We start from the raw sequence: 24191 nt of genomic DNA on the forward strand, positions 1-24191 counted from the left end.
AAATTTATACTATTCTTATACATTTACATATCTAATGCTTAAACTTTCATATCTACACTTACATACTTTCTGAAATAAAATTGTGAATGAAAATATATATTTCATTTTTAGTAAGTAGTAGTGATATTTTATATGTGATTTTAAAGATATGAGATGCATGAGAATTATGTGGTATATATGTAAATGCCTTTTTATTTTATTTTCTCGGTACAAATAGTATAAAAATATCATGTTTTTTTTTCTGATTAATACTATTATATGTAAAATAATGTATAAAGTATTAAAAAAAAGAATAAGAGAAAATGATTTTCTCCATGCTTAAATTTTTTTTTAAGTTTCATCTAATTTTGTGTTTATAATTTTTATATTTTTGAATAAAGAAATTAAAATTTATTTATATCTTATTTTAACTGGGAAATTAATTAAATTAAAAAAAAAATTCCATTTTTACTAAGAAAAAAATAAAATTTATCCAATCAGATAATTTATTGATTTAGATTTTTTTTTTTTTTTTGGGGGCATCAATTCTTCCTCCAGCACGCGATTAGAACTGCCCTCCCCAATGGCTTTTGATTCAATCGGAGGCCACTAGATACCAGGTAATGTCGCAACCCTAAAATCCAGCTCTCGCCAGAAATTCTCCCAGTCTACATAACCTCTTTTTCTCCTCCTCTTTAGGTTTCTATGGGGCTGTCATCATCGAGCGCCATGGTTCCATTGAACCTTACTTCCGAGCTCAGGGTCGTTCACGTGCTCATCCTTTTATATCTCACACCTCTGCTTTTCTCGGCGGCATTTGGGAATCAGACCCCTCTGCCCGATCGTAAGTTGATTCTGCATCTTCCTCATTGTTCTTTCTTTAATTAAAAATATTCTTCCTCACATCATTCCTGCCCAGAAGGCTTCGCCATTGGATTCAGATTCGGTGGTGTTAGTTACAATTAGGTTATTACAATTTTCTATAGAAATAGGGGAAAGCAGAGTAGATTAGGAATGCTGAACTGGCACGAAGGTTTGTCTTTTTTATTTTCCATATAGTACTTGATGAATATTGAGTACTTGTTGATTGACATTTTAGTGGGGATGTGGGGAAGAATTTAATCTTGTGAAATTTCGTTTGTTTTATTGAAGAAGACTTTAATCTTGTGAAATTTCGTTTGTTTTATTGAAGTTGATCTTTGATAAGAAATCATGCATATTTTTGCAGTCTGTTGCTGGAAATTGTAATCTTGCAACTTTACATGTATAGTTTAACACAGATCATTCGCATATAATTCTCATGTTAACAATGAACATTTTTTGATCTTCTGAAGTTATATTCTTTATTATTGGCCAAAAAAATGTTAATCCCACGAAAGCTTACTGATAAGAAATCATGAAGCTAATCTATCAGTATCCATACAAATTTCCCCCTAAATTCGATATCCAATGTTTAATCTTGCAGAATTTTACATATATCTTTTTTCTATACACGCAGCATATAGAGTTTCATTGCACTCCCATAATTGTGCAATGCAGCATTGCATCTGCCTTTTCTGAGCATACATGTTTGTTGTGTGTCCTTTTAGGCAGCAGTACCATACATGTAAAATGTATTAGGTGCATGCTGTTCTATATTTTTTGCATAGTTGTGCTCTTATGAAACAGAATTACCCTTCAACTAGCAGATACCGCTGAATGCTAGCCCCTCTTATCAAGCCATTCCATTGAGTAAACCAAAGATATTTCATTATGATACATCAATATCATTATGAAATCCCTCCAATTATTGACACTCGTTTTTATTATCTTAAGTATTTATATTTCCCTCATAGTTCATGAACTTATATTATGGTTAAAAAATTTAAGCCCCAAACTTTTGTTTATGCGTTAGGTCTTAGTTTCAGCATATTTTTATTCCAACCAGAAATACTGTTTGGTTATCTTTGACAGTACTGTGGCTTAGATGGAAACTATGAGGAGTTTGTTTCCACTTATTGTACTTAGCTAAAATTGCACATTAAATCCCTGAAATGGCTGCATTCAACTATTGTATATGCTTGCAAACTTCACTTTATATCATTCTACATCAAGTGTGTCTTCTTTTGAGCGTATTTTAATTTTTCATGCAGATAGGAGCAACATTGCAAGTGTTTCCAACAAAGTGGTACTGTTCTTCCCCTCTATTTCTTTCAAAATTTCATTCCTTTTTTATTTTGCATTTGCAAATCTTCTACTGTCTTTTACTCATCTCTTTTCATATGCCACTACTATGGACTATTGGATAGAGATATTTGACTCATTTTTTTTGAAGTTTCTGTTAAAAACAGTTTAAATAGGAGTTATAATGTTGAAAATCTTAATTCATTCATTCTCTCATCTTTGCTTATGAATTTGATTACAATAGGAGATTTGGAAAACCTATATATTTAGCTTGTTTCTGTATGACTTCTTGGCAGATAATTGATATTTTCTTCTGAAGAGGCTTGATTTAGAAGAATGATTTGTTGCATTTTTGTTGGAAGTTTTACCTTTTGAACCTAGAGTTTTCTTAGACGGTGAATTCCTCAATGAAGTTAAACTTGCTCCATTACCTTTTTCTCTTATTTTAACTTTTTAAATTTATTTACTTTCAAATCATTTAAATTAATAAAATATTTGAAAAATTTAATCTCCATCAATTTTACCTTGATTAATTCCAATTCCACGTACGTCATTGTTCCACCAAGCCCAACAATACTCCACCTTCCTTATTCAGTTCATTCTGTCTTAGTGATCCTTGGGATTAACCTCATCAATTCATAAATTATTGTAATTATTCAGTAATTATTATTATTCTACATACTCATTAACTGTGGACTACTATAACTATTCTTCCATGAATCTGTATGTTTTTTATTAGAAGTTCTTCTAGGGTTGTATAAATACTAGACAACTATTGCAGTGAAACATTTAACCATTTCCCTCGTTATCATTGCTATTGTTTAAGGTGTTTTTCTTACCATTTCTATGAGCCGTAGCCTCATCATTGTATTGCTAATTACTTATAAGTCTTCATTGATTCAAATCTCTTTTCTGTATTCCACCTAATCTTCTCATTTCTAGTTTTCATCACGAAAGTCTCATCTCTATCATTCTTTCTCTTTGCAGCTAGTTGCAATCACATTTTTCTTTCCCTTAGATAACAAAAGTATCCGAGTTCATTTGATCTTAGATAGAACCAAGACTGACCATCCAAATCTAATGGGTGAATTATAGAACATTTATGAAACATATCATTTGAATGGAAAAAATTGCTTCAGTTGGTCATAATTGGTTCCCACCTTTTCAATGGGAAGACAAAAATTGAGCCATTTACTTGGAACTATACCCAACAAGGCAATATTATATTCAGTAATTGGGACGAGCTTGACTTTATTGCGATGTTATGGTTATGGAACTCTGTGGTTTTTGAAATTAATTGACACTTACATGCTCTTTCATTTAACGAAGAAAATTTGGATATTGTAAATTAAACATATTTTTAAATATGTGATGAGGCCCAATTGTATGAGATGAAAATAAAGATCTTAGCCACAGATTAAGGACGATGACCCATCACATAATACTCCAATCTATCATAAGGCTTTCGGCAAGAGAAATTATTATCAAAGTAGCCGAAATTAATGTAATACAAAATGCAACAGTCTTTAAAATATTTGCTGAAAAAGACCGAATTTATGATATTTTTGCTAGACTAGATGTTGTGTGCAAGCAAATTCTCAGAAAAGAATATCTAATTCTCTTAAACGAAGCCATTACCATTATTTGAATAGAAGATTGGAGAAAGGGTACTTATAATTGATAAAATTCCCATAGTAAGTTGAAATTTAATGGCAAAGGTCGCCAACATATACAAATGCTGATTCAACGTTATGTATTAGCAAAATACAAAAGTATCATTTGATTTCGGAGTTAACCCAAACAACAAATACGTAAACAAATATTATTACTGGAAAAGCCAATCGACAATTACAACCAATACGCATAAATGAAAAATAATAACAGACACGATACACAAACTCACATTAGGGTGGATTTAGAGGTGGTGGTGGTGATCGGTGAGGGTTTAAGCCTCCAGAGAATTAGCAAAGGGTGGTTAGAGAGCGGGATGGTGGGACAACAACTAGGGGATGCTGGTGGCAGTTAAGGTGAGGCAAGGAACCGCCAAAACAGTAAGGATGCTTTTTGTCTTGGGTAGTGGCAGCAAGGAAGATGGGGCTAGAGAGCAAGGAAATGGTAGGGAAGTGCAATTTTGGGTTGTGGAAGCAAGGGAAGAGGCGACAGTGGCGGCAAAGGGGGAGACTGTGGATAGTAGGACAACAAGAGCACGACTGTCTTGCATGGTGGAAGTGAGGAAATGGGCGGTCTAGCGATGATGACTCCAAAAAAACAAGAAGGAAGCTGTTTCTGGGCGTCTTGCAACAAGGTGGAGGGGCGGACAGCAACGCAGCAGCAGCAGCACAGGCAGGTGTGGGCAACAGGAATGGTTGACGGATGCAGTGAAACAACAACAGAAGCTGTTTCGAGGAGGGGAGGCGTGGCAGAGAAGCGGGAGGGACGCAGAAAGGTTGGGAAGGATAAATCACCACTTTAGGAGCGAGATATAATTGAGCACTATTCGACCGTTGGATACATATTTAGAAGAGAAAACTTGAAACGCTGACTGCTGTCCCAATAGAAAACAAACCAAAACTGAAGATCCAAACCCTAATACACATATATAGGAAATGACTAGAAAGGAAGAAAGATAAAAGGAAACACTCTAAAAAATATAAAGAAAATAAAAAAAAAATGTCGCCCGATTCAGACTTCCCGTGAATGCGTGAACTGTGGCTTGCATCCCACGTCCGAGGCGTAGCGGGCCGCGTCATCATTTTTTCATCAAGTAACAGAAGAACCAAATTTGCTCATTCATAGTGACTTCTAAGGATCATCCTTTACGACTATCACATCTATAGCTTTGTGATTTGTGTTTTATTGATGATTGTATCTATATTGTATGGATCTTTCTATTAAAAACCAAAACTGCTACAAGGATCATCTGTCCTACATTTTTCAATATTATCAAAGTTAATTTGATGTTGAAATTGAAAGAGACAAATGCTACAGCGTCAAAGTATTTTTTAGTCTTTCTCTCTCATATTTCAATGAAAAAAGAATATTACGTAAGTTTTTTAATGTATAGGCCTTATGAAAATGGGGTGATTAAATGAAGGAATGGCTACTTGTTATTACAAGAGTTCATTTTGTTTTAAGATAATTTTTTAGAATAATATCAAGTGGAAGTTGTATTAATATTTGTTCACATTCTAAAACCATTACCTATATCTTACTCAAGCCATTAACCAAATTCTTTTCACTTAAACACTTCAAAAAACCTTATTCTTAATATATATTGAAATTGTTGTCTTTGTCCATACACATTTTCAAAATAGAGAAAAATTTGGTCCAAAAGAAATTAATTATATTTTTTGGGCTATTGTTTCATTCAAAAACTTACAAGTGTTATCAATCACTATGAGAAAGGTGTGTCTCATGATGAAATTTTTATTAAATAGGATTTTGAATTTGCTACCACTGATCCCAAGTAAGAAATATCATTTACAGATAAAATATTTTTTCAGGATTGCCCTTCCTTGCCTCTCATTCTTGCAAACAACTTTACTTCATAACTAGGCACTCTTTCATAAATCAAGCTTATACCAAAACAACCTTCTACTCAACTATTAAATTCACTCGATAAGATGTCTCAATTGATGAGAGTCTAATCAATTGAATTAATCTGGGGCATTAGACTTCCTGAGAGAATCATTTCTCCGCCAACAAAGGTAATTCAAATAAGAATCTCTTACTCTAGATCATATCATATTAAAATCTTTATTTTCTTCACCAATCCTATTTTAATGGCCTCCATACTATTTTATATCTAAAATTATCTCCTAGGTTTAAATGATGAGAACTTGAATATTATTAAGAGAGAAGAATTGGTAGAAATTTTTGAAATCGGTGACATTGCCAAAAAGAAGGAAAACACAAGGTGTAGACAGGTTTTTGGACAAAACTTTGAAATTGGTGGTTGCTAAAAAGAAACTGGAGTTTATTTATAGATTTTTATTGTGAACCATAAATTTGATAGTTTATTAGAAAGATATAGAGTCATGCTATTAATATTGGGTTATCATGAATTTTTTTGATTTTGTTACTAAAAGGGATATTGTTTGACTTCTTTTAGCATTAGCAGTGAATAATGATTGAAATACATAATCAATGAAAAGAATGCCTTCTTAAATGATGATTTAGAGGAGGAATGTGTGCGTGTGCATGGAGATCTCAAACACAAATAAATATGTGTAAACTAAAAAAGACATTATATGAATTGAAGCAATCTTTAAGGCATAATTCAAGAGGTTCACCAAGGTAATGTTTACCAATGGATACATATTCAATGTGACCATATATCATTTGTGAAACATATGGCTTTAGGAGGAGTCTACACACTAGTTTATGTCGATAATATCATCATAATAGGTAGTAATTTAGAAGGTATGTAAACTCTAAATTAGACGTTGCTCTAAGAATTTGGATTGCACATTCTCGATATGAGATTATTATATCACATAAAAGCATGTCATAGATTTATTGAAAGAAGCAGGCAGGTTGTGATGCAAGCTTTCTAATTTCCTATTAAATTTAATCATTAATTTGGAGATGCTCTAGAAAATACAACTATAAAAAAAATTCTCCTATTAAAGGCTTATTTGAAAATTTATTTACTTATCTTATACTAGACCTGACATTATCTAAGCTATTGCTTTTGTAAGTCAATTCGTGCACAATATTAATTAAAGAATCATATCATGGGGTTGCACATTGAATTTTTCAATGTTTGATAGGATTTTTAGTTACAAAGTTTTATTCAATGGGGGGAGGATCTAATACTCGAAACATGTATAAATGCAAATTATGTAGGATTTATAGTTGATAAGAGATTTACTTCTGTATATTTCATATTCTTAGGTGACAATCTTATGGGACCTGGAGATATAAAAAAAATTTGGTGACAAGATCTAGTGCCAAATTTAGTTTTAAATCTTTTGTACGAGTAGTCTGCAAGCTTTAACGGTTGAATAGAAAGGTTTTGTCGTGCTTTATTGTGAAAATAAGCTAGTCATCAATATCACACATAATTGCTTAATATTACCAAACAAAGCATATTGAGTCGGATAGACATTTTGTAAAGAAGAAGCTTGATGGTGATCTCAAACGTCCTCCATTTGTTGCCATTGATGGCTAACTTTTATACATTCTTGTCAAGGGATTATCAGGAATAATATTTCTTCAATTGACATGCAATCTTGGAATGAAAAACATGCCTTTAATCGCATGAGGGGAAGCGTGAAAAATCATTACATAAATTTTGTCGTAATGAGTGTGTTTTATCAAGCCCAACAATCATCCGCTTTCCTTATCAATTTTTTGCCATCTCAATTTCTAATTCATGGGATTAGTTTTGCTAATTCATCAAACTATGGACTATTACAATTATTCTAGAATTATTATTCTGACTATTAACCTTTTCATGGACTTTTATGATTTTTCTTCTTTAATTTTATTTGTTTCCTATTACAGGCTCTCATAAGATTATATAAATGCGCCACATTTGTTAAAATAAAATATTTAACCAATTCTTTTTTATTCTTATCTATATACATATGTTTGATATCTGCCTACCAGAAGCTTTTCGTTCTTTTTTCCTAACTATTTAACGCCAAAACAATGTTGCTAATAGTGCACTTCTGAAGGGAAGTGTTGTGGTGTGATGACCTATGCTTTTTCATATTGAGCATGTTGGCACTGCCTATTTGCTTTCCACCAAACATGAGATAAGCAGTCCTTTATTTGGGTGTTGCTCTCAATGGATTGAATTGATGGACTTTAGATCAATAATATAAGTGGAATCAATTTCTAGTGAATATTTTCAACTCCACGCCACATTCAAACCAATATCTTTCCATCCTTTCTCTTTGTTAATGATGGAACCATTTTCTAGCATCTTTGAATCTTCTATTTCTACGAGTTCTTAGTAACATGAGATAACGTAGTTTATTAATTTTTCTTAGTTATTGTCACTTATTGCCAGTTGAGGTGATTATCTGAGGTTTATGTAGTTTATTTCTTTTTCGTTGTCTTATTTTTTGAATCTTGGAGATGCAATGATGGGGGATTTTGTTTATGAATAATATTTATTTGTTCTTTCGATGAGCACTATTTTTTTTTCCATGTCATCTTTGGCATTTTTTGGATAAAATGTATGTATGTATACTATTTAGTGTTTTTAAATACATTTTTTGGGTTTGGCTCAGGGCATGGCGGGTTAAAAATGCCCTGAGGCTGGCAGACAGGTGTTCAACTTGCAAGTCATATGCCCTATAGGTTGAGTGAGGCATGTCCCTAGGAACTTGTCTCATGTTGTGTGCCATGTTAGTGGGGACGACATTCCATGATATAAAGTTAAATTAAATTAAACTTTGATATTACTGAATTTTAACCCATTTTAATATCTTTTCTTTCTTTTTAAATAAAAATAGAAACGAAAACATTACTTGCCTTTTAGTCTCTTAAATATCAAATCGATTCCTCTTCCACAAGTTTTCAGAAACATCAAATCTTTGAGCCCTACGTGTTTTCACTTTCTCACATCCTATTTTCCTCTAATCTTTGCTTCCTTTGGTAGAAAGTCTCATTATCTTCATTTCCTTTTCTATCCTGATACTTATTTTCTCTAAAGTCCTACATTTAGTCATCTCATCTTGTTTCATTTCGACTTCATTTTTGTTTGGTTTATATTTTTTTGTGTCAATTAGATTTTGGAGTTAGAATATGAATCATATGGTTATCGATTTTAGAATTCATTAAATGTTTCCTTATGTTTTATTATTTAATCATAAGTCTTATGAAATATTTAAACATAGAATAAATGGGGCTTTTGCTCTTCCTTGTGATAGGTGAATTGCCTTACCCTAAACCTCTTATCTTTTATAAATGTCGATGCTATGAACTGTCATAATTTTTTTCTTTTTATATTTTTTTGTGGGCATTATTTTGTCTTCTTTGATGCTTTGAGAAAATGCAATGACGAGTTATTACTTTTTGACTTGATTTGTGCGGTGTGCTGTACTGCCATGTACTCAGCACGTGTGGACCTTTCATTTCAGTGTCTGATATTTTAAACCTGTCAGTAGTGTTGGACACAGGTTTTTTTGTTGAGCTGTTGTTGTAGTTGAACTAATGTTTTGTGAATTGGTTGCCCATGTAATTGTGTGTAACGTCTGTGTTGCAGTGTTGATCATTAATCTTAATGGTTAGGAGGTAACCATGACGAAAATATTTGAAAACTGAGCTTCCTGAACATTTTAATCCAATCCTATCTTTTATTAGACTTGATCTAGATTTGGTAATGTATTTTTAAGTATTCTTATTTTTATGCTCGTGCCATTATTTTTGATGAAAGCTTTATTGCGTGATACCCGGCTTTTTTTTGTGCATTGATACAAACATAATCTTCTGCATGACTCGCTGCACTTTCTGTCCACAACACACTTGTCCAACTACAATCAGTTGACTTGAAAGCAAGACTAACCCTAGTTTACTGTTTGTTTAAAATCTGATTAATTGCTTCCTTTTTGTGCTCAATTTACACTTGATTTTTCGTCTTTTTTTTTTCTCAACATGATTAATCTCCCAACTAATCACAAACATTGATGTTTTAAATGCGTTATTATTTGTTATCTAAGCTCTCTCAACAAATAGTTGTTCCAGAACTGATCGAAAAATAACTCTTTAAAGTTTTTTTTATATAAAAAACATTAAATATCATTAATGGCATCGGGAAATAGCAGGTATTTATTAACACCTGTTATTTAATGCATTTTTTTCCTCCGCTCTCAGGATGATGAAGTGTTTGTTCAACTCGAGAATGCTGCCATTGAGCACTCGAAAGCTGTGGACTCTGCAGTTTTGGGGAAATACTACATATGGAGGCGAGAATATGATAATGAGCACACAGATACTAAAGTAAAGTTCATGCGAGATCAACTGGTCATGGCAAGAATTTATATGCTCATTGCTAAGTCAAAAAGCAAGCTTGATATTTATGAAGAGCTATTGAATCAGCTCAAGGAAAATCAGCGTATAGTAGGAAAGGCCAATGCTGATGCAGACCTTCCGAAAAGGTGTCTTTCTACTCCCTTCTAGTTAGGGAAATTTACAATCCTTATGTTTTTACAAATCTCACTCCTAAACTTTCATATTTACATATATAACACTTTGGTATTTTAAACCTAGTATTTTACTTTTGAAAAGCTGTAATAGCACTATTTTTTGAAGTGATATTAAAGATTTTAGTGCTATCTGTGTAAATATGAAAGTTTAGGTATGTGATAAGTAATTACATAAAATTTGTGTGCTATGTATGCAATAGGGTTGTCAAAACAGCTCCTTGTTCGCGAACAACTCATGTTCGCCTTGTTAAGTGCCTCGTTAAGCGGCTCTTGTTCGACTTGTTCATTGAGCAAGCGAGCCAAACATGAACAAATTTTATGAGCTCGATTTATAAACAGGCCAAAAATGAAAAAAAGGTTGGTTCGCTGGTGTTGGGCTTGTTTAGGCTCGAAATAATCAAATTATATATATATATATATATATATTGCTGTGCTCTTTGAAAAATACGTCGTTATTGTATTGATGAGTATTATTTTAAATAATCTAACAAAAAATTATAATTGATTAAAATCATATTAACTAAAAAATTAAAATAAAATATACATTGAGTTAATACATAAGATAAATACAAGATATTCATGAAACTGTAAAATGTAAAATAAATTAAAATAAAATTTAGATTTTAGAAATGTAAATACCTAAGACTTGGGTGTGTGCATCTAAATGGCCCTCGGATTAAAACAAAAAAAAAAGAAATTTTTGATACATAAGAATTGGGTGGTATTTATGTAAATGGATCCACTATTTTTTCTAATAGTTCTATTCAAGCCTACGACCAAGTGGCCCATTGCTGCATGTGGTTTTAAGGGAACTTATGTAAATTCATAAGAATTTTGTGTTATGTATAATGTGTGTAATCAATCTCTTACCCGCCTTGCGCCAAGGGCCAGGCTTAGTTTTGTCCCACATCGGGACTTCGAAGAAAACTTCACTGAGAATCCGCTATAAAAGTCAAAATAAACAAAGGGTGTTAGATTTTTCAGCTTTGTGCCTTCTAGCAAAACAATATATATATATATTGGGAGAAAGAGCATTATTCGGCTCCCTACGTGTTAATCATAAAAGTAGAGTACATAGGGTTGGGAGAGGATCCCCCGAATCTAAAAAGAAAACAATACATTACGCACACAAAACCTCTCAACAGCACAAAAAAGAGTATACCAAAACAAAATAAAGACCAAAGATGGTCGTATACCCAAAGCACAAAGACCCAGGAAAAAGAAAAAAACCATGTGGAGCCCAAAATAATCAAAGACCAAGAGCTGCTCCAATATACACCAGCTTCTCCAAAAAATCGAAACCGCACCAAATTTTGAGAACAAAGTATGCAAAAAACACCTCTGTGACTTGAAAGTAGCTATGTATCCCTGTAAACCTATATAACGGTTGTAGATATAGCCAAAAAAAAAGAGAATTCAAACTTGTTGAGGCAAAAAACAAAGCAACAAAGGAGAGGAAACCAACAGGCAATCAGAATTGTGAGGTTGTAAACAACCAGATGAGGCCAAGCCGTTGGTAAAGGGGGAGTAAACATCCACAGGAAAAGGGGAGTAGACATGAAACCATATGTTCCAATCAGCAAGAAAGAAAAGAGACCCGTAGCTAACCTCCAGTAAAACAATGAGCCACTTAAAACACAGAGGCAGTAGCCGAGCATACACAAAATCATGAAAGGCATGAAAGTCAGGTAATCAAAGAAATCAAATGTAACAGAGACCAGCAGTTAGCTTCTAATATATGGTATAAAAAGATTATCACCATGCAACAACTGTATGAGAGGCGGAGGGGGATGAGTAGCAACAGTCAGGAGAGTGGTGTCACTCTTTGCAAGCCAATTCGCAGGTGCATTCCCCTCTCTATAAATAAAACTGAATTGAGTGTTAAGATGATGCACAAAGATTAAATTCCAGATACAATTAAGTAGACACAATAAATCCCAATCAGGCTTGGCCACTTTAGAATTGGAGGCGTTTTTACAAATGAGTTGGGCACTTATTTATGTCATTTTGCTTCCCCTATTGAGGTTGTAAGTCCTCTGGAATGTGAAGGCTGGGCTGTGTTGATGGGTATTACGCTTGCAATTATTTTTTACTACTCTATATTGGGTATAATGAACTGAACACGGGCAATGATACTTACCTTACTAGTTTGTTAGTCAACTCACTCCCGAGAACTAGAGGCAGGAGGACTAAAGTGGGACGCCCTTAGCACTTTTGCGCCATTTTGTGGCTTTTTGGTTTTTTACCTTTATGTATCTTTGCTTTATCTGGGTTTTGTGTATGTTGTATTGTATGAGTTGGGCTTTCTTTTAGGCCCTCTCATACAACATTTCTGTATCTTTTCCGTATTAATATATTCGCTCTCGTGCTTTTTGTAATATATATATATATATATATATCGATTCTATCGGCTTATGCATACCATGGCTGCCCTTTCCACTGAAAATGTTTAAAAAAAAATTGAAATTTAGTTCGAGCCGAAATTCAAGTTTGAACACGAGCTTAATTCAAACCAATGGGTTTGAATCTAGCGGAATACAAACAAGTTACTCACAAGCCGAACACGAAAATTTTTTATTAATAAGTCGAACACTAACAAGCCTTGGGCTCGCTCAAGCTCAGCCGTTTACACCCCTAGTATGCAAATGGCCCTTCTAATTAAGATTTGATAAAAAAAAAATTGTAATGGCATATTTTATTTCCAGAGCCCCAGAGGCAATTAAAGCAATGAATCAAGTTTTGTCTAAAGCAAAAGCAGAGATGTATGACTGCAATACATTTATTCGAAAGCTCCGTGGGATGCTTCAATCCGCAGATGAACGGGCTAGGGGCTTGAAAAAACAGAGCACATTCCTTAGTCAATTGGCTGCAAAAACAATTCCAAACGCCATTCACTGCTTATCAATGCGGCTGAGCATAGACTATTATCTCCTTCCTCCAGAGCAAAGAAAATTTCCAAACAGTGAAAATTTGGAAAACCCAAATCTTTACCATTATGCCCTTTTCTCCGACAATGTATTGGCTGCTTCAGTTGTTGTGAACTCAACTTTAATGAATGCTAAGGTAATTGATATTTTCTTCTGTCCCCTTTTCTTTCACTTAAACCACTTGCCCTAAATAACATTTTATTTCACTTAGTTTCAACTAATGCTTGGTTACATTTGAAGGAGCCTGAGAAACATGTCTTTCATCTGGTTACGGATAAATTGAACTTTGGAGCCATGAATATGTGGTTTTTGTTGAATCCACCTCGGGATGCCACCATCCATGTAGAGAATGTGGATGACTTCAAATGGTTGAATTCTTCATATTGCCCTGTTCTTCGTCAGCTTGAGTCAGCAGCCATGAAGGAATACTACTTCACGGCTGCTCATCCTACAACCCTTTCGGCTGGTTCATCTAAGTTGAAATACCGAAATCCAAAGTACCTTTCAATGTTAAATCATTTAAGATTTTATTTACCACAGGTTTATCCAAAGTTGAACAAAATCTTGTTCCTTGATGATGATATCGTAGTTCAGAAGGATTTAACACCTTTGTGGCATGAAGATCTTAAGGGAAATGTAAATGGTGCTGTTGAGACCTGTGGTGAGAGCTTCCACAGGTTTGATAAGTATCTCAATTTCTCAAATCCTCATATTGCCCAGAATTTTGATTCGAATGCCTGCGGATGGGCCTATGGTATGAATATGTTTGATCTTGATGAATGGAAAAAGAAGGATATAACCGGTATCTATCATAAATGGCAGACACTAGTAAGTCTATCAAAATCTTTCTGTATTACATTTTCTTTATAGTTTTGTTAAATTATTGTTTTTACTACAACAATTGCTTTGTCTTAGTTTCTAATTTAGTTCTGCATGATTGACTCCTTGTTGATGGGTTATTTCAATTCTAATCTAAATAAGCATCTTTAAATTAACGGCACGTTTGTTATCTACTTGGGCAACCTTAATTCTTTAGTTATGATTTCTTTCTTTACATGCCATCTAGTGGATTGACTGGCCATCCTGATATTTATGAATTTGTATAACCTTAAAACATTTTAATACCATCATTTTTATCTACCGACTTCTAGACATAAACAAATCATTTGCATGCAATGTCCGCGTTTCTACATATTTCATTGCTATGGTTTCTTTCATCGTTCCTTAGATTTTATTAAACCAAATAACTTGCCCTTTTATCAATTGAGATTAAGAGAGAGAGAGAGAGAGCCAGCTGGCCCTTCCTTTTGGGATTGCCTCCTCTTTGCAACAGTGGGGACACTCCTTCGTTATCCTAGGGCTATAAGAATGGCATTTTCATGTTTTAGGCTAGTTTTTTATTGTGTTTCTGTCAGGACAGCCATTAGCGTTCATTGTTTTCCCTTCTAATATCGTACCTGAAGATGAGTGATGCTTCAACTATATCTCGTTCTGAGGTGATGATTATCCTCGACCTTTCTATTCTCCTCAACCTTTCCTTCGCTGCAGCCGCCCTGAAAACAGCGCTTCGGTGTTACTGTTGCCCCCCACACCTTTTTGCCACCCTTCCCAACTAGCTACTAGTCCCCTGCCCCCCAGTTGCCACCTCCTTGCCATTCTACCTCCCCGCTGTAGCCGCCATGCAGCCCTTCTAGGCTGTTTTCTGCAATTTCTCTTCTGCCGTCCCTTTTCTACACCACTCATGCACTTCTTCCGCTGCCTAGATTGCTGCTACCTTCCAGCAATGCCTCCCCCCCCTGCAGCAGGTTCCCTAACCTTCACCCATCTATCACTGTTTTTTTCACCCCACGCCCATCTGCGTCCTTGTCCCATCTTCCCAATCAGCCAACCTGCCTTCCTCCTTTTTTGTGATACAACTTTAGTTATGTCTGTCTGTATTGGTTGTTATTTTCCTTTCGATCTGTCATCTGTGTTGCATATTAATTTTTTTTTCCAATAATAATATGATTTTTTATTGTTGTTATTTCTCTTTCGATGTGTCATTTGTACTGCATATTGATTTTTTTTCTAATAATAATATTGTTTGCTTATTGTTATTTGGGTTAACTCCGCTATCATTTGATATTAGAAATAGCCTCACCCTAATCTTATCCTAGGGTTGCCTACACCCCTACCTAACCCAAAATTTTCTTTCCTACCCGACATCACACCCTTACATCCTATCCCGCCTACCCACACTCTAATCCTAACCATACCATCGAGGAAACAAGTTCCAGACGCCGATCAAGAGTTCACTGTGGAAGAGATACAATGACAACTCCTCCGAGTGCTACAACGACTCAATAAAATTGAGGAAAAGATCCCTGAAGAGGTCATCGTCGATCGTGATAGCGAGATTCGAGTAGAGCGAGAAGAACATTTGAATTCTTTTTGTAGGGATGATTTCATTGAAGAAGAATATTGACTGCGACGCTTCAGGATTCAATATCAGAGGAGGCCGAGAGATGAAGTGCCTGTTGGAGGATATAAAAAAGAGTGATAGTGGATATACAAAATTTCAAGGGAACAATGAATTTGGATGACTTCGTTGAGTGGTTGCAGACCATCAAGAGGATCTTTCAATACAAAGAGGTACCGGATAACTAAAGGGTGAAGATTGTTGCCATCAAGCAGAAGAAAAGGTCCTTGTTGTGGTGGAAGAATTTGAAGAGGGAGAGAAGAATGGGACATGATCACTACTTGGGAGAAAATAAAGAAGGCAATGCAGCGACATGCCTAGCCCCACACCACCGCCAGGATAATTTCTTGAATCTCCAACACATGCAGTAGAGAAATCTATCAGTGGAGAGTGCACATCAGACGAGTACTGCTTCAAATGTATCTCTTTCCAAAGTAGTGATCATCCTCAATCTTTCCATCGTCCACAAACTTTCCCTCTACTATCGTTGTTGTCTTAACTGCTGCAGCCGCCCGAGAAAACAGTGCTTGTGCTGTTCCTGCTGCCCCACATTTTCCTGCCACCCTTCTCAACCACGTACCAGCCCCTTGACACCCAGCTGCCACCTCCGTCCCCGCTGCAGCCACCGGACTGCCCTTCCAGGCTGTTTTCTGCAGATTCCCTTCTGCCTTTGCCATGCCACACCACTCCTGCCCTTCTGCCGCTGCCTCCCTACATGTCCAAATTGCTGCCACCTTGCAGCCATGCCTCCCCCTGCAGGAGCCTCCCTAACCTATGTCCATCTGCCACTGGTTTTCCCACCCCACGTCTCCCTTGCCTGGTCCCATCTTCCCAACCAGCCACCCTATCTTCCACCCCCTTTGTGAAACAACTTTAGCTGTGTTTGTGCTTGTCGTTTATTGTTTTTTCCCTTTTAATGTGTCATTGGTATTGCCTATTGATTTTTTTTCCATTAATAATATTATTTGTTTATTGTTGTTTGGGTTAACTCTAGTATCAGTTATGTTTTTGTGCTGCTATGTTTTTGAGTTGTAGCCACTGCTTGCAGCCTTACATGCAAACCTTTGTGCTTCTTGCCGCTGCTTGTGACTTATTCTTAATTCCTCCTTCCACAAATGTACGGTCTGTCCATTGATTCACCTAAGGTTCTCCTGTGCTGTAGTCATGGCTAGCTTCTTTGTTGCTTCTGCTCTTGCTATCCATTTCTCACTAATGTTTACTTGGCGACTTTGATGAGAATCATCCTTCATCTTCGATTGTGGAGCTTGTTATCCATCTTGCTTTCTGTGGTTTCTTTTCCTCATGTATTGGTGCTTTTTTGTTTAAACCTCATGTTATGGTGCTCTCCAGTGCTCTGGATGTTAAATTGTGTGCTTCATCATTTTGCTGATTCCTATTCATCTGCCTTCGATTGATGTTTTGGTAGTTGGTTATGGTCCACTATCTATTGTGGAGAACCTTCCCTCATTTTTTTAGAGTTAGAGATATCTTATAGGAGAACCCCATTCTCCTTGTCTTTAGTTAGTAAATTTTCAATTGGCCAACCAAGCCTAGAGATTGTTCATACATTCATTTATGATCTTCATCTGTCGGGTGGTTCTTTGTTGGATTTCTTGGTCAATGTTACATGCTTATCAAACTATCTATGAAAGCAAATTATTCTAGACTTTTTTCTTGCTGGTGATATTTTGCTAATAGTCTACAAATGATATGATAAAGTTGTCTCTATACTTTGATATTTTTGAGGAGCTCCTTACTAACCATGTTTGGGTTGTTTTTCCCTATCTTTGGTTTCACTGCATTGATAAATCTGCACTTAACTCCTTGGGTTCAATATTTGGCAAACCAATACATATGGATGCTACCACTAGACTCGCCCTTATATGCCACCCATGTTCTTGTTGAAATGGATATTTGTGTCTCTGTGGCAAGAGGTTTGGATTAGCACTTCTTCAAGTTGCTATTGGTGAAAAGTGAATTTCATAGTTAGTCCTATTATTACCAGTCATGCAAAATTTTTGGGCATGATGACCTTGATTGTTTCAAGGCCTATCTAGAATTAAGGGGATCATCTTCTAGGTTTCTTGATAGTAGGGTTGGCACTTTGATCACAATGGGGACATGTAAGAATTTTATTTTATTTTTACTCATGATTGGAGTCTAATATTTTCTTTGCCTTGGTCCCACTGTAATGTTCTTATGATCTCCATATTTTTTTAGAATTAGTTTTTGACTTATAGCCTTTAATGACGTTTACAGTTTGTTGGATGATAGTATTTCCTCTGCTTCTCTTTTTTGGATGTTGGAACTTATATTATCTCTAGAGTTGTGCCATGTTTAGATGTACGTTGGCTTATGGAGGGTTCTGCAGTTTGTCATACCATTGCTATTTTTTATTGCAAATAAGTGAAGGCCTTTGATGATTCAGGCTCAGTTAAGTCTAAAAATTCTATCAAAAGTTTATTTGTTTTAGTGGATAAAAGGTTTTAGCTAGTGTTTTCTCATCAAGGCACTACTTAGTAAAATATTTTTCTATTCACTTAAATTGATTAGATTTCAAGGAGGAGATGATGACTTTGATGAGTTTGTCATTTATAACTTAGCAAATGTTTGAATGTCAGCTTGCTTCCCTTCAGATGGATATACAATATTTGAAATGCTTTACGTAAATTTAACCTTATGTATTTTACTTTTTCTTTGAGTGTAATTATGTGGAGTTGAGTTTATGTAATTCATTCGTCGACTGATCATAAAATTATTCTGCTTAAAAAATCAATGTTTTTTCTGTAAGAAACTTTATGAATATCCTAGTGTGTTATTAAATCCAAGTCGATGCTTGCCCAAACCTTTGTGCAAGGAAAAACAATATCATAATGCCTCACATGCATCCCAAGCACGAGCCATTATTACGGTTTTTTACCTTCTTGGCTAGCAGATGAGATAAATGATTCATGCAGTCTGTAAGTAATAAAAAAAATTGTGTTGTGTCGTGACTCAACCTGAGGCTCAAAATTTTAAAAGCGGGAACAAACTGTTAGATGGTGAAAATTCAAATTTTACTTTCTTTCACTAACAAATTAATCATTCAAAATAAATTGAAAGTGCCACTAACAAATGTAATTTAACATAGTTAAAAAGTAAAACTAGTTGTGAGCTACCTTTCTTTATGCCGGTCGTGTTATCTCTTCTTGCATTCGTTTTCTAGCTTAAGGGTCTGTTTGGGACAATTTTCTGTCTGCTTTGCTTTTCAGACCACCACCACAGTTTTGCTTGGGTAATTGTCTTTTTGTTGTTTTTTAAAAATTTATGTGGGAGAAAGCTACTTTTTCAATTTGAGTTGTCTGATTTTTTGAAAATAAAATAAATTTGTAATAGCCATAATAACTTTTTGAGAAGCTGTTTCTTCTGCAGCAGTTTCACATCTGGTTTTTCAAACAGCTGTAGCAGCCCCAAATAGACCCTAAGTCTTATACTTGAAATTGTTAGTTTAAATTATTATGAGTTATCGACAATTCAATGAATACTGAAACTTCTAAACTATAGTAACACAACAAAAAAAAAATAATATGTATACTAGTAAAAAATATAATGAGTATTAACATATTTGACAGTTTACTTTTTAAATATAATCGTTCATGATAGCTCACAATATTCATTGTGTTATATTATATTATTTACATATCTATATCATTTTATATACAATCGTCATAAGAATACATCTAAACTTTGTACCAATAAAGATACTTCAATATCAATAGTTTTTTTCAATACGTGCATAGGTACCTGAGCGTCCCCAGCTAGTATCTAAGGGTGGAACTCCATTATAGTCAATATGCACATGCAAACGGTCTATATAACTTGTATTATTTATATGTTCATTTTATTCAATTTTGATATGATCTATATATATTTAAATAATGTTTAATAATAAGTACTGCTAAAGAAATATAACAATCACAATGATATGACCAAAAAATAAAAGAGCATATAAATTAGAATAAAATTGTGCAGTTGGATTTAACTAGTAGCAGTATCTCTAAATACAACTGATTTAGAAGAAACACAAATTACCATATATTAAAAATAAAATTACTCACCTGAAGCCTTTCACATTTTTACTTCTTAAGTTGTAACTTATTCATTTGACAATTTTTAATATAAGAATATTAATAAATTTTGATTAATTATTAATTATTAATCATCATTAATATTATTTTTCATCATTATAATCCTTCAATTTTAAATTTAATCATGTTATCTTAATTAAATTATAGAGCTTATGACTTTGCATAGTTAAACATTAAAATTTTTCTTTATTTATGTATTCTTTATAAATTTAATTAATTTTGTTTTCATTATTACTTTATGTTAATATTAAAGTTCTAACTATTTTATTGAACACATAAACACACATATATTAGTATTTTCGTGTTATTATATACTTTTTTTCACATGAACATTTAATAATATATCATCACAATTTAATTCCTTGTCAAGCTATTTTCATTCAATATTATAATAATTTTTCTAATAATAAGTTAAATGTCAACTTAACCATCCAATTTATTTATCCATTTAACTTTCAAGACTAAAGTTTACCAACTAGTATTGTGTATATATTATTCCTTCATTAATGACAATTTATAGACTTATATACAATATCTGAACTCTATGTTTTCTTTAAAAGTATAACATTCTTGAATAAATCTTTTATGATAATCTCTAAATAATTAAGTTAATGCACTATTTAAAACATAAAGGTCATTGCGTAGTTGAGATTATCAATTGTGATTCGATTGATTAGCATCAATAGAGATTGTCAATGAGATAAAATAATTCAATAGAGTTTATATTTAAAACATAAAGGTCACTGCGTAGTTGAGATTATCAGTTGTGATTCCATTGATGTTAGTCAATTAATTACTCGCCTAAACTAAGAGCAAATCGAGTATGGCATAAAAAGAATAAATACAATGAAATAATGACGGAAAAAAAGAGAAGAAGAATTAAATTAAGAGGACACACTTCCTTGGTTTGTCTCATGCCTCACATTTGGCATAGAAAGGAGAGTTATAAATAACATAGCAAATAGAATGCAATGTGGCTTTTATTTGTTTACGGCTAAGACCTCTTATGTTCTCTTTAAGATAGACCCAAAATTTAAGCAGCGTACTCACACAATCCTGTTATCCAACTAGCATAGATTACTAATTTCCAATTTTAGCACTTTACTTTCAAAGAATCTCATGTTGGCATGTTAGTGTGTGATACGATCGCCTAATTATGTTGTACTTTAAATTTCTCCAACAAATACAAACTTTGTTGGAGCACGTCTAGTAGAATTAGTTTGATAGCAATTAACTATACAAGTTTGGGTGTGTTCAAAAGAAGAAATTTCAGATAATTTTCAAATTTTGGATGGACAGAATGAGAAGTGATTATTTCGTGTAGACAATGGAAATGACTTTTATTAATGATAAAATAATGAAAATAGATTTAAGTGGTTCGGGCAATATACAATGAAGACTTGAGGATGATCAAATATGTAGATAAAAAATAATCTAAATTGCTTAGGAGGGGGAAATGGGAAGCCAAGATAAGATGTTTATAAACTCTATAAAAATGTGTAAATTAAGAATTTTTTAATGGAAATGAACAGTGATTACAAATTTATAAATTAACCCCAAATATTTTGGATGATGTTAATGGTGATGATAAAATGTTTGGAAGAGGCAGTGAAGTTATTCTTTCAACATATTTAAGGAATATGAGCTGCCATCTTCCGTTAGTTCAAATAGGGACAATCGGTTCGCTAAATACATTTGGAAAGCCTTATGGGGCTTCGATGTATACCATGTTAAAGCAAAGTTTTGTCTTTTGTATGTGACATCTGAAATCTTGTGATGAAGTTCTTCCTTATCTACAACTCATGTTTAATAGTGCTATGCAAGGATAGATGACTAAATGCCCTTTTGAGGTCTTTTTGGGCTATCGATTTCAATGTCCTTTTAGTTGGGAGTTCTCAATTAGTACAAAAGATAATGTGATAATGAGTAACAGTTGAGCACAATGAGGGAAGTATTCAGAAAATTCAAAAGGAAGTTAAGGAGAATCAAAAAAGATCACAAGAAATACACATGGTTTTTCATGGCATACGAATGAGTGAGTGCACATTCTAAAGAGATTCATTTTGGTTGCACTTGGGAAAAATATATATTGAAAGGTGGAGGTCAAATTATCAAGTCAATTCATTTCATTTTATAAAGACTGGCGATATTATTTTTTGGAATAGTTTGCCTTGAAGCTCTACTCTTTCAACGATGCTAAGATTTTGAGGTTTTTCAATCCTTCATTACTGGACAATGAGTTTAAGAAAGTGTTTCCTATAATTGAAGATACTAACTTTGAGCTTGAAGGTCCATTGTAGGGGGCTTAAACTGTGGACATGAAGGTTAGTTTGACATATGAAGGATTGAAGTTGATCTACAAGATTGTTAAGAAAGGGTGCAATCCATGGCAAGCCAGGTAATATTCTAGGGAGGTTGGAGTACAATTTTCTCCATATTTAGTTTTAGTTGTGGACGTAAATGATGCGATTGATCTACAAGATTGTTAAGAAAGGGGACAATCCATGACAAACCGGGTAATATTCTAGCGAGGATGGAGTACAATTTTTTCCATATTTACTTTTAGTTGTGGACGTAAATGATGCAAAGGGGAAGTTGTGAGCCAATATGATTATAACAAATAGGAATCAATCCCTGATGGTTTCTAGTGTATCTCTTAGATAGTTGGAGTATCTTGGATGACTTGGATTTTATTTTTAATTGTTTTTTAATCCTTCTATATCTTCTTAAGAAAGTTTAAGTTACTATCCTCCTATGTAAGTGTTGACCTCACTTTTGATTGAGACCTAGTTTCTCCTTTTTCTTATAGTCTAGAATCTAGCTATAGGACTTTTCTGTCGACTATTCCTAGAAAACTAGCGAGGGAACCCTCCTCGTTAGAAATTCTGAGTTTTTCTTCGCTCGACTTGAAGTTCTGCATAGTAGTTTTGGCCTCTAGCACTTAGTAGGTGGGGCTACTGTGAAGAAGCTCAAGGAGAATCCTTGTAGGACTGTTGGCCTTAGGATTGACTGTACGCGTTGACCTGACATCGTCGCACTCCATACCGTCTTGTTTAATTGAGCTCGAGCCGAGTTTTTGACGTGATTCGGGCCGCGAAGCGTTTTTATCCCGATCGTCGACGAGGTTGTCTAAAGAACTTCGGTTGACGAAACGGACTGCGCCGATGCGTCTGGAACGTCGATTTTGCTTAGGAGGACGTTCGTTTCACTACGACAACATGTCTGGGGAAATATACACATTTAAGTGTTAATTATAATAATAAATAATATTTTATTATTATTATTAATATAATTAATAACTTATATTAATCCCTAACCTAATTTTATTTTTCTTCCCCTCCCTTCTTCTGTGTCTCGATCCCGTGGGCCTTAGGGTTGGCTCGTTCGGTCGCCTGGCCCGCTCCCTCTTCGTGCCGTTGGAACGGCTCGTTCCCGCGTTCGCCTCTTGCACGCCCAACTGTAGCGCAGGCTTCTCATTCCTTATTGGATCTCATCCTTTGCTTCTCTTGCACGCCCGTATGGGGCGTCTGCTCCTGTTTCCTCGAGCCAAATACGATCCTTCGATCGCTTCTTCTCTTTCTCTCGTCTATATAGGACTCGACTTAGAGCATTAAAAAAAAAAAAACTCTGAGAAAGGGAAAACTAGAAAACTATGCCAAATTTCTTTCTCATTTTCTTCTTTAATTCCTAGTGCTTGGGTTGGCTTCCTCTTGCTGTTGGAAATGAGTTTGAGTTGGGAAGTATTTTTCTGAAACTTTTGTGCTGGATTCTGCTGGATTCTGGATTCTGCTTTAAAGAGGTACTCCTCCCCTCCTCTGCGTCTTGCTCCCTTTCGGTTTCTCTCGGCCAGGCTGCTGGGAATAGTTTTCTTTGGATGGTACAACATGCTAGTCTGGTATTGCACCTATATTTTAAAATTTTTGTTACTTGAACATCTAGAAATGGAAATGTGAGCATGTTCTAGGAGTTAGACAGGATTACTTGCTTAAAATGGTGCAACTATGACATGTTTCTATTTATTGTGGCATGTTTCTATTGAAAGCGATTAGGAGGGTTGAAGCATGGCTTTGAGACAATGTTAACTCCTCTTGCAAGCATGTTAGGATATGTATCATGAAGCTTTTCATTTATTCTTTTCTAGCATGGAATGTTAGAAAGTTTATTTGGTCTTTCACACATGTGGAAGGCTCGGTTTTGTGTTTTTGATGTTTCGAGGGCATGAGGATTTTTTCTAGCCTTTGTTGTGGCCTGGTTTTGAGCCTTAGCTGCGGTTTGGTTTGGTTCTTGTTGGTACTCGGTTTGCACTATTGAAGCATGGGATATTGATTGATTTCATCGAGGCCTTTTTGGTTTTATTTGAGGTTTGGCTTTGGTTTTA

The 24191-nt window shown here is 34.5% G+C and overlaps 1 protein-coding gene across 1 annotated transcript in view; it reads left to right on the forward strand.

Annotated features, from left to right (window-relative positions):
- The first annotated feature begins 527 nt into the window (after positions 1-527).
- The window catches only part of LOC110031069 (polygalacturonate 4-alpha-galacturonosyltransferase-like), an 89393-nt gene continuing 65729 nt past the window's right edge, over positions 528-24191 (forward strand). Inside the window, exons 1-6 of the mRNA XM_020734104.1 lie at positions 528-599; positions 679-823; positions 2112-2146; positions 9970-10253; positions 13007-13364; positions 13469-14056. Coding sequence (XP_020589763.1) covers positions 685-823; positions 2112-2146; positions 9970-10253; positions 13007-13364; positions 13469-14056 — 1404 coding nt within the window. The 5' untranslated portion in view covers positions 528-599; positions 679-684. The remainder of the gene's footprint in view (positions 600-678; positions 824-2111; positions 2147-9969; positions 10254-13006; positions 13365-13468; positions 14057-24191) is intronic.

Source organism: Phalaenopsis equestris, unplaced genomic scaffold (genome assembly GCF_001263595.1).
Source record: "Phalaenopsis equestris unplaced genomic scaffold, ASM126359v1 Scaffold000765, whole genome shotgun sequence".
Classification (NCBI taxonomy): domain Eukaryota; kingdom Viridiplantae; phylum Streptophyta; class Magnoliopsida; order Asparagales; family Orchidaceae; genus Phalaenopsis; species Phalaenopsis equestris.